The sequence below is a fragment of the Triturus cristatus genome, chromosome 8 (genome assembly GCF_964204655.1).
Source record: "Triturus cristatus chromosome 8, aTriCri1.1, whole genome shotgun sequence".
In the NCBI taxonomy this organism is placed as follows: domain Eukaryota; kingdom Metazoa; phylum Chordata; class Amphibia; order Caudata; family Salamandridae; genus Triturus; species Triturus cristatus.
Window position 1 is genome coordinate 1,407,534,842 of NC_140591.1, and position 17,699 is coordinate 1,407,552,540.

Here is a 17,699-nt window from a genome sequence, read left to right on the forward strand (position 1 = left end):
AGTTATTGGCCCCTCTGCTCTCGTCTTTTCTCATGTCCTTGTGCTGACATTGTCCGTCGGTGTTTCTCCTTTTATGTTTCGTAAAATACCATAGTAACACGTCCTTCACTTATATAAAACACCATTTTTTTTTGCTTAGGTTACAGTCACAGTTTTTTAACTTAGGCAGCGTTTTTACCAATGGCAACATTAACTATGAAGTGGCACAGAGAACCATAGTTTCTGCGTAATCATGTTATTTTTCTTCATCGATTAAACGCATTTTCTGAACTTCTCTTCCCGTACAGCGGGTCGCATTCCCTGCTCGCCTCTGATTTATCGCGCTTACAGATAACGCCAATAAGAGATCGATTAGGTTACTATTACAAGATCTCCTGATGTCTTATATCATCAGTAATGGCTCGTGAAATGGACACTTCCTGGTAGGACTGGTTTAGCAGTTCCTGCCAATAGTTCTGATGTATGAAGGCTCAGCACAAAACACTTCAGAGAGATGCATCACTTCCGGCTGCTGTTCCCCCAGGCCTTCAGTGAAAGCCCTTCCAATCTGAGTGATCACTGCAACAGCCAAACAACAAAAGGAAATGGTTTACATGTTCAACAGATATAAAACTAAAATAACACTGTCTCACACAGCAGATGCTTTTATCTCAAGAAGAGTCTGATGTATCATGAACCGAGAAGAGCAGTTCTAAAGGTCCAATCTGTAAAATGAAACCAATATAACATACAGCACAAATGAACTGGAGCAATTCCCTAACCATTGAATTTGTTTCGCTTTAACATACAATGGGTTGAGCAATGGTTTTCAGTAATGTTAGGGAAAATCCACTGTAGAAACAAGCATTGGCAATGCCGCTAGGTCTGGCTGTAAAAGAATGATGTATGGTAATGTAAGGCATTACAACCAGATTGTATTGGAATGGATGTGCAGTTGTGCGCAGTGCTTAATTTGTAAAGCAATCCTTGCGAGGGCTCTCGTCAGGAGGTCACTGCAGTCTGCACCATACATTGCCCCTGCTAGCACTGCCAATGACGGTACCAACACAATTACTAACCATCACACTCTTACAAGTGTGATAGTTCATACTATTCCAGGCCCCAAAAACTATAAGAATGACTTGGGTGGCATGTATTAGTTATTATTATTGTATATTGAAATAATAAACTGCTGTTGTTGTGGTCATCTGTAATTTAGGTAGACAGTCCCACCATGTGGCAGAGTGTCATAAGTGCTGGTGCTAAATATTAAGGGGCTCATTACGATGGCGGAGACACCGCCACTGCCGGGACGGAGGTGGCAATCCCTCCGCTATGTGGCTCCCATTTCTCCCCGCCACATTTGGATGTCGGGGGGAATCGTGCCACAAGCGTGGCGGGCGCAAAGAGCGCCCGCTACGCTTCTACCACAGGCAATCATTGCGATTGCCTGGCGGAGCGGATCTGACCGAGTATATGGTGGCGGTGCCCAGTAGGCACCGCCCGCCCAATCACAATGCTGGCATCAGCCAGCCTTTCCATGGGGGTTAAACCGCCATGGAAAGGCTGGCGGAGGCTGGCTTTGGGGGGCCCGTTACGGGCCCCCTCTGGGGTGGGAGCATTTGTGCACTGGAGGGGTACCCATGGTACCCCCATACATTTCCATGCACAAGGTGGCAGGCACCATGCGGTGCCTGCCACGTTGTGCAGGGAAATGCACAACATGGCCATTTAACATCGCGGCGGGTGCTGCAGCTACCAGCACCCACGGCAATGTTAAATTGCCAGATGCGACCGCTGCAGTCGCATCATAATCAGGGGTGCGGAACCGCCGCATGACAGGCGGGTGGTCCCGATCCCGCTACGATGGCGGGCAGACTCATGCCTGCCTGCCTTCGTAATCAGCCCCTAAGTTCCAGTGCCAAACACAGGAAACCACTGGCTCAAATTAAGCACTGGTTGTGTGGAAGAAAAGAACTGTAGAATAATAATCGTGTGGGTTAAAAGGTACGGTGACAGTTGCATGGTCAAGCCACACCTAAAAATTCATGTAGGTTAATGAATGCCCTCCTCCAAATCTGTGCTTCTGCCACACAAAACTACCATATATTATCTAGTTATCTAAGACAATTTAACAGCATTTAGCAGTGTGTGCCCCTGAAAGTTAAACCTCAAGCAGCTGGATAAATAAAATGATCAACGGTGTGTGGAGAGCAAATACTTTTTTTGTGGATACATACAACTTCTGTCCAATCAAAACATGTTCCCCCCTGCTCCCAACACGTAGGCGGAGCCAAAGCCCCTCTCGTGGTGTTCTCACATCATTGCCTGCAACAGCTGCGCTGTCAAGCCAGACCATTAAAACAGTCCTCTTCACCCAGTCCTGCAACTTAACAATCACCAACAATAGACATTCCAGAATGTTCATTTATCTGATGATGTCTGCAGGGATTTTGAGACGGTTGTGACATTATTTACCAGATGACTTTGCTTTTCATTATATGCAAAATAGAAAACTGAAAATAGCTCTATTATAGCCTTAGAATCTGCCGTAGCAGGCTCTACTGGCCATTAAAGGCCAACAACAGCGTTCGGAGAGGGGCTTTAACAAGGGAGCGGGCCTTTAATGGCCGGTAGAGCCCGCTACGGAGGGCTTTAAGACTATTAGAACAATCCGCCCCTAGAGGGCAAAATGTTCTAATTTGTAAAGCAAAGGCCTCACGGAGCCCGAGGGGGTTGAAATTAAGTCTGGGCGGTGAACTCTGCTCTGCTCGTGGAGTTTGCAGCGTTTTCCGCAATACCCGTTATGTGGAGCTCGCAGAATTCCTCAAAACTCCGCTTTGCGTTGCGTTGCGGAGTGGAGTTTTGTTCCTAGCTCGCGTTCGTCAATGTCAAGTTGGTGAGTGCGAGCAAGGAAAATCCACCACCCTACGAGATTTTTTCTCGTTCGAAATCTTCAACATGAAGTTGGTGAGCGCAAGTGTGGAAAATCAACCTTCCAGCGAAATTTCTCAACGCGGGCGGTCATATTTCTCATTGCGAGTGGTCGCGTATGCTCACGACCGCTCACGTTGAGAAACCGTCCCTTTGCGTTGAGAAAGATGCCGTTCAAGTAACAATCTACTCAAGCAGCAGAAAGGAAACAGCGCCCGCTTGCGCTGTGCATGGTGCCGTTCGTGATAATTGCACAGTGCAGACAAGCACCTGGCACTGAAAATCACAGCAAACGGCATTTATCTAACGCACTCCGCTGCTCACGGAGCTCCGCGTAGCGCAGTGGAGTTTTTTTTGCAATTTGCAGAGTTCCGCATAGCAGAACTCCACCCAGGCTTAGTTGAAATACCCTTGGGCTCCATGAGGCCTTTTGTTCACAGCAACAGCTGTGAACAAACATTGGAATGTTGGAGCTCTGGGCTTCTACCGAGCACTCCATTGTTTTCAGTGGAGCTCCCAACATTCCAATGTTCTAATAGAGAGGTGGCTTTGCTTTAGTAATACTCTCAATTATGCAGCTGTGTAGATAAAAGTTAGTAATAAACGTACAAATATTTAGGCCGTGCCAGTAACAATAAATGTGAGCCAATCACATGTGTTGTAACAAGAGCACTAATGAACATTACTTCACATATTACTACATTGCAAAGTTCAAAGGCCATGTTAACCACAATGTCGAGGGTCAGGGCACAAACATTACATTCTGGGCTGAGGGTTATAGTTTGAATAGCAGAGGTTTGGATTATGGTAGGCTCAGCTAACTCTAACTGTCCAATGTCAGGATTTTTCCCAGGTTTCTTTTCTAAGCATTTCTCCAACGTAACTGTGTTTTAAAGGGACATTAAACTATTATGAGCAGAAAAAACAGAAACGTTCAAAGTTTTTCGAACGAGGTTTTGGCTTTTTCAATGATATACTACAGCCATCTCCTACAAAAGCAAAGTCTGGTTCTCAAAGCCTTCTGCTATTCACAGTGGCAATGGCCACAAGGCCTAGTCTTTCAAAAGATAAAAAATGTGTCATTGAAGTTTGAGATTTAAATATAGTTTAAATGATGTAGACATGCGTATTGGGGTCCACAGCAAAGTGAAGTGCATATAACAGCTGTCCTTAGGTTTTGCTTGTGTATAGATCTTGAGTGCCTAACTTGCAGTGGCAAAGCCTCTTTAGCCATGTTTAACTTACAATATGACATTAATGTCTCCAATACTCAAATACAACTTTATTTTGTCACAAATCCTAACTCATAAATTGTCACTTTTGTTTGTGCCCTAACATGTAATGCAAGCTTTTCCAAGATCCTGCCATCTGCTGAGAACTTCTATATAATTTTGGCATCATCCACTTCAAACTGCAGGGTTATTGGACAAAATATAGAGTCAGAAATATTCAGCTACATTAATATTGCGTTTTATGACACATGAATATAGTGATGTAGATATATCGTTAAGGAAAGTAATATTGTTTTCAAAAATCTGTGTTGCTAATATCATTTTTAATAAAATAGTTGTAAAAATAACGTTTTTTATTTTTTTTATGTGTTTTAATTCATATCTTAATTGTATATGTTATATATTGTTTGTATAATTGTTAATGTTTTTTAAATAGAGTTTGTAATTTTAAGTTATTTATCATTTTAATGTAATTGTTAATAGTAAATTATATAGTATCATAGTGGGCTGTGAGGTTTGCAGGGGTACAGGGTGGGAAGTTAATTAAGTATAATTAATTAATATTCAATTTTTAATTAATAACTATTATTTAATTGAAAATTATGTAGATTGTGTACATATTATATTTTTAACATATTTTAAGCGTGAGTTGTTGTGTTTATAGGGGTATAGTGTGGGAAGTTAATTAAGTAATATTTTATCAATAATTATTGATTTATTATTCATTATTAAATGGATAATTAATTATATAAATTGTCTAACTATTGTATTTTTGAAGTAATATTTTAGGTGTGGGTTATTGGGTTTGTAAGGGTATAGGGTGGGTAGTTAGTTGAGTAACAATTATTATCAATTTATTATTAAATATTTAATTGATAATTAATTATGTAAATTGTGTATATATTATGAGGCCGATTACGAAACAGCCCATATCGGCTCCGACCGACGTTCGGAGCCTTCCTCGTGGCGTAATGGGCTGCTCGGTTTGCTTTCTGACCACCGCATTATGATGCTGGCAGGCGGAAAGTAAACCAGCCGGTCATTCCAGCTGGCTTAGGACAGGCTAATGGACCCCGTTGGCCAGTCGGAGCCGGCTCGTAATCCCACAGGGCGGGCCTTTCCGCCCTTGGGATTACGATGCACTGTTTCTGACATGGTTTCCAAGCTGGCCCCATGTTGATCCCTTGAGGTGCCTGCCATGGGGTGCAGGGATGAACAACACCTCCCATTTCTCAATGGGAGCTTGTGTTATGGCCGGTTCACGGCAGTAACACGAGCACCCATTGAGAGATGGGAGTATGCGACCGAACAGTGTTCAGTCACATTGTGATTAGCCGGTTCGGCCTGCCAACCGGAGGTCGGTCGGTCCCAGGACTGAGACGGTGTCAGCGGACAAAAGTCCATCCGACATTACAATCAGGCCCTAGATTTTTTAAGTTATGTTTTAAGTGTGCGTTGTTGCGTTTGTAGGGGTATAGGGTGAAAAGTTAATTACGTAATAATTTATTACGTTTTTTAAAAAGTATTATTAATTATTGCATTCGCAAATAATTATTTAAATTGTGTAAATAATATATTTTTAAGGTATATTTCAGGTGTGAGTTGTGTTTGTAGGCATATAGGTTAGGAAGTTAGGTGTGGGTTGTTGTGTTTTCAGGGGGATGCGGTGGGAAGTCATTCAAGTCATAATTAATTAACAATTAATTAATAATTTATTATTAAATATTTTATTTATTACTTAAAATGAATTGTGTTACAATTGTTTACTTTAATTATATTTTAATTGTGGGCTGCTAGGTATGTAGGAGTATAGTGTGGGAATTTAATTAAATAATAAATGAAGAGCATTTTTTATATTAATTATTAAAACATTTCATAATTATGCAAACTGTTTCACTGTTTTTTGAATGTATATACATATACGTTTTATTTTAAGAGTTTTATATTTTTGTTCAATTAATATAATTATTAAAATATGGTATGTGTTTGAAATGAAGTACTTTCCCTACTGCTGCACAGACTGGAGTGGGAATAGTAAATTTTACCCTTCCTGAGTCTAATGCTCTCCATACTCTTGCATGCACAGACTGGGGTGGGAATAGAAATTTTTACCCTTCGTGAGTGAAATGCTTTCCCAACTATTGCACCAACTGAGTGGGAATAGTAAAGTGTATCCCCGGCAGTCCAATACTTTCTCTACTGTTGCTCTGACAGGACTGGGAATAGTACATTTTACCCTTCCGCAGTCCAACGCTATCTTTAATGTTGCACAGACTGGAGTGGGAATAATACATTTTACTGCTCCTGAGTCCATTGCTTTTTTCTACTGTTGTACAGGCTGAAGTGTGAAAAGTACTTTTTATCCCTCCTTAGTCCAACACTTTCCCTACTGTTGCACAGACTGGCACCTACTTCCACATTTAGGCCCCAGAATGCACCACAGGTGCTCTGGCCCCCTTGCGCGACGCCAATGCACTCGTGCACCTTCGCTCTCCACATATCAAGCTTCCTGTGTCATCCCCCTGGTAACACGCTGACGCCTTCACCACGCGCACCGTCACCCAGTGACTCAGCCGAGCTCGGTTGCCATGACTACGCGCCCAGCGCCCACCGCGCATAGTCTCTCTCACATGTTTTCCCTTACAGGGACGCTACTCTGACCAGGCGGAAACCAGCCACACCTGAATCCGCCGCACATGATATTTAAGCACCAGCAGGATCCGGGACTATTTCCCTCGGAGATCCGCTACAGAACAACAGGTTTCCAGCAGGTTTTGGCCAACAGAGTCGTGAGTACTGCACAAACTCATCCTTGACCGGGTAAGCCTTTCTTCCCTTGCAGGTCTAACGGCCTACGGGCCCTTCCCCTTCTCATTTCAGGGTAAAAACCTCTGCCGGATTTCTCCATAGGGGCATTTGCAGCAAAACGCTAGCGTGAGGATACCCCTTTAGTGTATCCACCTTCAACTTGTGTGTGCTTACGACATTTAGCCCACCACACGTACCAGCGTAGATTTCGGTATTTCACCATAACCGCACCACCAGTACGGTTACACCTATTGCCGCATTTTTATCGTTTATAGTGCACAATACTACCGGCAATTATGTATTTTTGTGATTCCTGCTACCATGCTAAAGACTCACCCCTGTATGTTTGTTTGTCATACATGTTGTATGTCCAGTAATGCTTGGAGAGGGAATCCCCTCCCACATGTATAGCACCTTAGTGGGTGCTCCACATTTTCTGATCACATACTCACTTAAAGTATAGATCGCACTTTCACATAGTCAACGGTCCTGAGGAAAGCCAGTTTTACAGAAAAGGCCTGGCTGAAACATGTAGACCACACCTTGGATGTAGGAGTTCCTAATAACCACTCCACTAACATCCAATTGCCTTGTGTTTAACGCTAACAGAGGCCCAGACATTAAAATTACCCCCTTGGGAACTGGGACCACTGTATAGCTTTTAAAATATCACTTTCACGTCACTCACACTGTACACTCAGCAACACACCAGCTCTGCTGTAATACAGGCGTAGAAGCACACCCGGGACACATTCGGTGTCACTGGTTGGGCTCGATGATGAAGCATGCCACCAACTAGGTTGGTGGGTGAGGGCTTAATAAAGAAAACTAATAGTTTCCCCCTTTCTCATACAGTCCTGAGTCCTGTATTATTCACAAATAGGCTAGTCCTCTCTTTGATTACACGTATCAAACCTGGGGATACGGACTAACTACCTAGTCCTCTCTCTCTCCTTGATAATTGAATACATAAACATACGCCCATACATATATATGTGTGTGTGTGTTTATTCAAGAATATATTTATATATAGTTTTAAATATTATTCAAAAATAGTTCATTTACATTATATTAATGTTGCATGGTATAATATTTAATATGTCCTATTTTTAACTATATAAGATATATATATATATATATTACATACAGATAGGTTTGTATATATTTATTCAATATTGGTGTAAAACAATATTTTTTGCTCGATATTATTGTACTTACAATCATAAGCATAGAGAGACGACATTTTTAACATCAATATTTTGAACTCGATATTTCTGTAGGCCGATATTTGTGGTTTAGATTTTATGTCATAGATCCCCAGTGCATTGTTGTCTGTATAAATATTGGCCCACTCAAATAATATTAGTAGAGATGGTGCAAAGCTAGTTTTGTGTTTCTTAAGGTCAATACCGAGCAAGACCCAATGGACAATTTATGACTATAGCACCTCATGGTTCAGGGTGGGCAGGATCAAGACATGTCTCAGAAAGCACTATGGACCACAAGATTAGAGACTTCAGTTGGGACCTCGACTTCTCGCTTTTCCTGCCTGTCGTTTCATGTGGAAGCCTCTTCTGAGTTTCGGTACTAAACCTCAATGAAGAATTATTTGTTAGGTCCTATGAACATCATCACTTAGTTTTCTTACTACACATAATAAGTAAGGACATCAATTAAATATTTTACCTGTACATCTTTATTAGATTGCGAATCACTTGGACAACCACAACTGCTGTCCGGAATTTTCGAAGACACTAGAAGAAGGTCATGAAATATGCTGTTAAAATGGAATAGCTTGTTAACTATTTTTTTTTCTTTAAGTCACAGACATCTTTTACATGTTTCATATCAAAAGGAGATACATATGAGAAAATAAATAAATACGTAACTGTGCTAATGCACACATGTATTAATGTTAAAAAATAATAAAATGGATGTATTAAATGTATGGAATCAGCAACAATACATCCAGTGCGCATACAAAATAAGCATCAGAGAACGAGGATATTAAAGACGAAAGTAACAGCCACTATAAAGCTTAACCTGTGACTCAAAATGACATGCGCATGATATGCGTGAAGTAGCTTAGGTTGAGTTTCTGCTTCTGTTGTGCTCTGCCAAATGAAGAGTTGCCACTGCCGAGTTGGCACTGATTGTCTCGCCAGGGCAATATCACTGCCCAAATCAATTCAGGACACCACCACATGAATTGATATTACCACAATTGCCATTATCGGATATCACAAACCTGATCATTGGAATGCCAGGGTTAGTGATTCATTGTGCTAATTACTAAATGATATATGACTTATAACAAACTGGCCATTCCGGAACAGCATAGCTATGAACAACACTGGACAGGAATGTGTCTTCTTGTGTCTAAATGTCAACACATTATTCAGAAATAAGCAACGCAGCAGAGCAAAAATACCACCAATAGATGCAAAAGTCCAATAAGGACATTGTCAGCTTACACATCATAAGGTAAAGAACATTGGTTGTCTGTCTACCCTTGCATTTTATCCATCCTCCTTAGTCCTGATGGAATCGTGTATTGCACCTTCATGGATGTTAGGGGTCACAGCAGCTTCATCCGTGTCTATTGCATGCTATGTCACAGCACATTATTATAAGAGAATATTGGTATTCTCCAAGGAGGGGATGAGAGCTCAGGTCATAAACCTTGTGTTCCAGCAAAGCAGATTGAGTGTTGCAGCATGAAGCAGTGCATGTAATTCGATTTTGTATGCTTACTCTCCTTACTCCTCTAATTGTATTTGGCTCTTTACGATTAGACAGTCTAAAGCGCTTTATTTACCACAGAGGTAATGATCCTCTGATGAGTCTTTCTCCGCCGATAGGCGGGGTGGAAATTAGGGTGACCACATTAGCTGGGCAATGAGTACCATTAATTGACAGCCAATTTACAGGTTTTAAATCAGATAGACCACCTTCAAGACCATGCTATAAAAATAAAGAATAGAGACTGGAAGACCCAAACTCTTAAAGAAGTTACGCAAACCAAGAGCTCAGCAATTGCAACACAAAACAGGAGAAGTAAAACCCGATGTTCTGATAAGGTTCGATGATTCTCTCTACAATGCAGTTCAACACTAATCACGGTAAAAATAAAAAAATCAACAGGACACAATAATAGACTCACACAAATTTAGATTAATTTGGTTATTGTGTTAAGGTATTAAAATTCATCAGAATGAGTAGTTTCTTAAGGACTTCGGTCAAGTATATCACAGCTTGCATGAAAGCACCTAGCATTTAGTCAAATCATTAGAGGATGGTTATGAAATTCAGATTACAAAGTCCCACTACCCTAAGACAGAAGGATAGTTCGAATGTCTTACAGCTCAGGCCCTAAGGGACAAAGGGAAAAGTTACAATTTCAAGTCCATTAGGGGCGAGTCCATTAACCTAATTTTTACCGATAAATTAGGAATTTTAAAAAAATGGAAATGTTTGCAAAGAAGGTCTCAGTCCATCTGCTACAAACTTTAGCATGGACAAACAGTTAAAAAATAAAGATCGATCAGCATAGCATCCGGATGCCAAGTAGGAAAAATCTGAATGACGTTCGTTTTCCCTCCTTTGTGATTTCTTCTTTCTTAGAACTCTAGAAAAGTCCAGTGGAGTAGCTGGTCGCCGACATCAAAAGACTATCATATATCTCAGTTTACATCATGTCACCTAATATGAATGAAACATATCCTAGTTCCACAGGAATATTTCATTTTGAGCGTTATAAAAGCATTGAAGAATGTCAGGGTGTAGAAGTGTACAGGACAAAATATGTAACATTTTTCTTGCATTGCACGTTTAAATGAAATGAGCTCTGACTTTACTTCAAACATAATGAAATTAAATCAATTCAAATGAAGAATATATAAATATCACACAATATTATTTATTATTACTTAGAAGTAACTAACGTTAGAAATACCATACTACCACAAAAGTTTACGATATTCATATAAATGCACGTTTTTAAATGTTCATTCTCCATAAAAAAAGAATCATATGTCATAAACTACATAGGGCCTGATTACGAGTTTGGCAATGTGGCACCGGGTCCAACCCGCCGCACTGCTAGAGCAGTGTGTGTGAGTCACCCGGTGCTATGTCTGAGGAAATTCCCAACATTAACAGATGCTAGCTGAGATCCTGTTGATATGCTCTCCATATGAAGCCCGATTGATGTTCTATACTTTTGAATGTGGGACAAACAGAGCTTCAGTGAAATGTTGTCTTCCTTGTTGAGACAGCTAGGGAACTTAAGAGAATATTGATTAGTGCTTCTTAGACAATTTGGACTATTAAGAGGTCAGAATGGTGAAGCATACGACTGGCAAAGCAATCCAACCCAACAAGACTGTACACTAAACCTTGGCCACGAAGATTCCACAATAGATGTATCTACTGGGATGTCGGATGTTGTGACTGAACCTGCCTCTTTGGATTTAATTGCAGCCATTAAGAGTTTTAACTGTGCTTTGGAGAATAAAATAGACACTGTATCTGTGGAAATTAATCCACTGAGGGCCAATCGCCAAATGATGAAAGACAGAACTAAGACCACTAAAGCAGCAGCGACCTCCAAAATTGCCAATCTGTCGGACTTGAAGTTTATGTTCATTATACTACAATAGACAAAATGTAAGAATCTGACAATTACTGCTCTGTGAGGCACATTCTATAGAGAACTGCTTAAAAATATCCTTTGAGTGCATTGTCGATAAGATCTATTTTTACAAGATATTTATATATATATATATATATATATATTTATATATATATATATATATATATAGTCGAGGTACGAAGATGTGGAGTTAAGAATAGTAAATCTATGGGCCTGGAGCGGACGCGGCGAGCGCCGGACACCATGGGGGGAAAGGGCCACCGCGGAGGGGCACAGGCGAAGCTTGAGAAATATGCATTCCTTAAGGACCAGGGTGCGACCCCCCCACCGGATAAGACAGCGGAGTTTACGCTTGCAGATGTCATGGCCATGCTGACTCAGATGCAGGCCTCGATCGGCACTGTCTCCACAGAGGTTACACTCCTCAGGGCCGATGTCACCAAAATCAACTCCAGGCTTTCTGAGGTGGAGGCGACCGCTGCCACCCTCACACACGACACGGCCGATCATCAGAAACGCATACAGACTCTCGAACAGGTGCAGAAACAGCTGCTGGCCAAGCTGGATGATCAGGAAGGCAGGTCCAGAAGAAACAACGTCCGGGTCGTGGGTGTACCGGAGAGTGAGCGTGGCCCGGCTCTGGACCTCTTTGTAGAAAAATTAATCACCGACCAGCTGCAGCCTCGTGGGCTTTCAAAATTCTTCTCGGTGGAAAGGGCGCATCGGGTGCCGAGAGGGAGGCCTCGACCTGGGGCCCCCCCGCGCCCGATCCTGGCCCGCATCTTCAATTTTCGCGACCGCGATGCGATCCTCCAGGCGGCCCGCGGGGCGCCCCCACTCCGGGTGGACAACAGCACAGTCACCCTCTACCCGGACTACACGGCAACGGTGATGCGGCAGCGACGGGACTTCACGGCCGTCAAGGCTCAACTCCGGACCCGAGAACTTAAATACTCCATGCTCTTCCCGGCGAAGCTCCGGGTGGAGGCTGAGGGTCGTACATGGTTCTTTGCGTCGCCTGCAGAGGTGTCGGAGTGGCTTGAGGGATGGCGTCCAGCGAGAGCGAAGAGTCGCGCGGAGCGTGCCCATGGTGGCCCCTCCGCCTCCCCTGGGGACTTGGACGTCGGGGGGCCCGGGGCAGAGGATGGCGTGCCCTGAGGTCGAGTCTATCCACAAACTGCCTTCACTGGGGATGGTGGTTGGGCCTGGAGTGGGACGCATGGAATACGTGGAGGCCAGGAGGCGAAAAGGGGCCTCGGACTCTTGACCTTGTCGCCTCATCATACTTTTGGACATATGAAGGGAAGAACATATGGTGTGGGGAACGGCGTCGGGACTGTGAGCGGCTTCCCCCCACACGCAAGTATCGAGTTAATGGGAATTAAGCACTCTGCTAAGTTGGGGTGGCGGGTAGTTCTAAATCCGCTGGGCAGGGAGGCAGGGAGGGGGGTGGGGGGTACGGGGTTTTCTAGGATTGTTGGTTTATGTTTTCTTTCAGGTTTGTTAACTACTCATTGGTCCGCTAGGCTAGATAGACATGTGCAGTCACACCGGGGCGACCTGCGACCGTTCGCCTCTCCCGCACCCATACAATACTATGGCATCATCCACTATGGCATCAGAGACGAATGCTAGATCCCTGGACGTCCATGCGCAACAGCGCGGTCTGTCACTCACAATTCTGTCCTGGAACGTTAACGGGTTGGGGGACAAGATTAAGCGGGGACTAGTGCTGCAATACCTTAAGCGCAGAGGGCCGGCGGTGGCGCTATTGCAGGAAACACATTTAGTGGGCACTACCACCAAAGCCCTGGACAGATGGGGGTTTAAGATGGTGATACACTCTGAGTTTACAACCGGATCCAGAGGGGTGGGTATACTGATCAACAAGCGCTCCCCCCTGATTCTTCTTGACTCTCGTCGAGAGGAGCATGGTCGCTTTGCTGCACTGACCTGCCAATGGGAGGGGAAAGTGTACAACTTAGTGTCCGTATACATCCCCCCGACATTGCACCAGACCTCCTTCAGGGCACTGGGTGAATTCCTGTTGGCGCTGCCTCAGGGCGAGCTTGTCATTGGCGGAGACTTTAACGCTACCATGAACCCTTCGCTTGATAGATCGACAGGTAGGACACACGGCGGCGACACCCCCATTCTCCGAGAATTTACTGGGGCGTTGGGCCTCATAGACACATGGAGGGCGTATAGGCAAGAGGAGAGGCAGTACACCTTCCTGTCAGGAGCACACAACACTCTTTCCCGCATAGACTATATCTTCACATCGCCCGTTGGATTCAAAGGGATGTCTGAAGTTTCACACCTCCCGAGGGGCATTTCGGACCACTCACCGGTGGTCATCTCGTTTGCTGCCGTCGACCTCTGTAACCGCACCGTGTTCCCTATTCACCCTGGATTTCTAAAAATCCCTAAAATCAGTAAGGCCCTTAAAACGGCGACTAAACACTATTTCACTGAAAACACTGACTCTGTCGGGAGCCCGGCAACCCTCTGGGAGGCCTTTAAAACAGTCCTACGAGGACAGGCCGTCTCCGTCATTACGGCACATAAGAAAACCCAGAGACTCGCTGTGCTTGAGCTTGAGCGGGGGGTGAGTGAGGCAGAAGCGCTTCATGCCTCGCAGGCGGATGAGGACTCTGCGCATAAAGTTCGCATGGCGCAGCAGGAATATAGATCCCATCTCTGGGAGGCGGCACGGGCTAAACAGGTGGCAACACACCATACTATCTACGAACTGGGCGACAAAGCCGGCAAACTCCTGGCATGGCTGGAGCGAGGGGAACGTGCGGCGCGGTGGGTGGCCCGGATTCAGCTGGGACCCGGAGACTCTATATCGGAGCCCAGGCAAATAGCTGAGGCTTTCGCGGCCCACTACAAAAAGATATACACCCCGGAGGCCTCCTTCACCGTCGCTGACAATGAGCTCTTCCTCCGGGACATCGCGATGCCTCGGCTGCCCCCTTCTGGAGTAGAGGCCCTGGATGCGGACCTGACGGCTGAGGAGCTCACACTTGCTATTCTTGCCCTTCGCACTGGGAAGGCGATGGGGCCCAATGGAATCCCGATTGAATATTATAAACAAAACTCCTCCCTACTGGTCCCCCACTTGCTAGCTATGTATAGGGACGGGCTATCGACCGGGATCCTCCCCCGTGATCAGAGGATGGCCACGATAGTGGCGATCCCGAAACCTGACAAACCGACGCACTCTTGCTCCTCTTACCGCCCGATCTCATTACTGAATGCGGAGGCGAAGATCCTAGCTAAGGTGCTTGCTACGCGGCTACAGCCTTACCTCCATACCCTAATACACCCGGACCAGTCGGGATTCATGCCCCACCGTAACACTGCCCTGAACATTCGACGTCTGCACGGCATTGTTGCGTGCCGCTCCTCGATAGAGGAGGACGCGGCCATCCTGTCGCTTGATGCGCGGATGGCATTCGATAGGGTAGAATGGCCTTTCCTGTTTGCTGTTCTTCGTCACATGGGATTTGGCCCCAAGATTTGCGCGTGGATCCAGCTTCTCTACACCCAGCCACTCGCGCAGGTAGTAGTTAACGGCCACGTCTCGGACGCCTTCCCATTGGGCCGGGGGACGAGACAGGGGTGCCCCCTTTCTCCGCTCCTTTTCGCGCTGGCACTAGAACCTTTAGCAGCATGGGTACGGCAGGACCCTGTGATAAGGGGGCTCAAATGGACGATGGGATGGGAGGACCGTATCTCCCTGTACGCCGATGATGTCCTCCTGTACCTAGCCTCGCCGGCACGTTCCATCACCTGTCTCCTCGACATATGTGCATCGTACGGGAAGAGGTCAGGCTATGAGATCAACTGGGAGAAATCCATCCTTTACATGCTCCAGGGCTCCCCGCCCCGCCTTCCGAGGGGATGTAATATCCGAGTGGCCCCTGATGGCTTCAAATATCTTGGCATTTATGTGACGGCGGATCGCGACAAATTTATGGCTGAAAATCTCATGAAGCCCCTGCAAAGGCTACGGGCAGACGTCAAACACTGGCGCTCATTGCCCCTGACGTTGCTGGGAAGGGCTTCGCTCTTCAAAATGCTGGCCCTCCCTAGATTCTTATATATGCTACAAAATACCCCTTTCCTGGTGGCAGCCTCCTATTTCACGGCTATCAATGCAGAGGTTACCAGCCTCCTATGGGAGGATAAGGCACCACGAATAGCCCTACACAAGCTCACCTGCGGCTGGTACGATGGTGGTATAGCCCTCCCTGATATCAAGACCTACTACTGGGCGTCGCAACTTATGATCATAAACCAATGGCTCCACGCGCCTCACGACGACCCTGCTTACCGCATGGATAGGCAGCTGTTGGGAGGGGAAGGGGTGCTGGGAGCCCTATACAACCCTAAAAAAGGTCACCCTCCGGAGGGGCCCGCGTCCCACACTCTCCGGCTCTGGTTTACGGCACAGCGCGCAATGGGCTGGGCCGAAAGGATTACCCAGGCTACGCCCCTCTGGGACTCGAAACGGCTCGGGGTGCTCCGCACCACCAAGGGATTCCATCAATGGGACCTCATCGGTATCTCCAGGGTCGGGGACCTCTGGAAACGGGGAGAGGTGGTTGCTTTTCCCCAACTGCGGACGGAGTACGACTTGGCTGAATCTGAATCATTCCGATACTTGCAAATTCGCCACGCTCTCCGGGCGGCGATTCCACCAGGGACTCGGCTCCCGGAGTCATCGCCCCTAGAGGACCGGCTCCTGACAGAACATCTTATCCAAAGAGCGACGTCCCTCACATATAGGAAAATAATAAATAATCGCCCTGATCCTTTCCTGACCCTTAAGAGTAAATGGGAAGCGGAACTTGGGGACTTCGAGGAGACGGACTGGCAGTCCGCGCTGTCGTCCCCCAGGGAGGTGGGCATTTCGTCCAAGCTCAGACTAGTCCAACTCAAAATTTTGCACCGCACCTACTACACCCGCACACTCCTCTTTAAGCTACAGCGTGCGGAGTCCCCGCAATGTCTCAGAGACTGTGGTCACGAGGGATCTTTCTTCCACACCATATGGGAATGCCCTGCCATTAATGTGTACTGGAAGGCGGTGATGCATACGCTCTCCCAGGTGACTAAAATCGTGACACCCCCTGAGCCCCGGCTTTGTCTCCTCAACATATGGGAACAAACTGATCATAAGAGAATGGTGCAGCTATGGGTTACGTTAGGGATTATGCTGGCAAAACGCAACATAGCCCAACGATGGGGTTCGGGGCAGGCGCCTACCCTGGCGCAATGGATGCGTGACATGGACCAAGTAATGGTGGTTGAAAAATCGGTATATATGCATAGAGGGTGCCCCCGGAAATGGACACAGGTATGGAGCGGGTGGAATGTATACAGAGGGAATATTTGCGAACCCCCACCGGAAGGGTCGGAAGCTGAACTCAGTGATCAAGAGTAATGTGATGGTCGGATGCACGGGTGCGGGCTGGGAAAGGCGATATGTTACGTATTTCATGTCTTGCTGTCTCACTTGTAATGATACTGCACTGTTTAATTCCGCCTGTAGTAATCTCCTGCCATACCTGAAGATTGATGAGTGGTCTTTTTCTTTTGTGTTTGCAAAATTTAATAAAAATATTTCAAAAAAAAAAAAGAATAGTAAATCTATACTAACCTATTTGCGCTTACCTTTTCGATATTTTGGTCTTCGATATTCTTGACACAATATTCTATCCACACAATATTTATTTTTCCGATATAGTCAGTGATCCAAATACAATGAGATCAACATGACAAAAATCCAATCAGTACAACCGAAGTTATGAATTTTTTAAGTTTTTGCTGAAAATAGCGCCCATAAGCAACCTGTATCTGGTTGTGCAGGACCAAGCCAAAGAAACAAGTTGAGGCCGAGTGCAATGGAGCATGAGTCAGGTACAGGGACCAGGTTGAGCAGTTGCAGAGAAGGACTCTGAAAGCTTGTTGTGTCCCTCTAACTCAAACAGGCAGTCAGCCAACTTGAACCTTTGGAGTCATTTCTGTGATCTTGGGTTCAAGGCAAGCAGATCCAGTCCTCTTTCCTCAGATAGTTGTGC

The 17,699-nt window shown here is 45.3% G+C and overlaps 1 protein-coding gene across 1 annotated transcript in view; it reads right to left on the reverse strand.

Annotated features, from left to right (window-relative positions):
• LOC146805830 (uncharacterized) overlaps nucleotides 1-17,699 on the reverse strand; it is a 497,986-nt gene that overhangs the window by 353,844 nt on the left and 126,443 nt on the right. Inside the window, exon 3 of the mRNA XM_085623825.1 lies at nucleotides 8,640-8,707. Coding sequence (XP_085479951.1) covers nucleotides 8,640-8,707 — 68 coding nt within the window. The remainder of the gene's footprint in view (nucleotides 1-8,639; nucleotides 8,708-17,699) is intronic.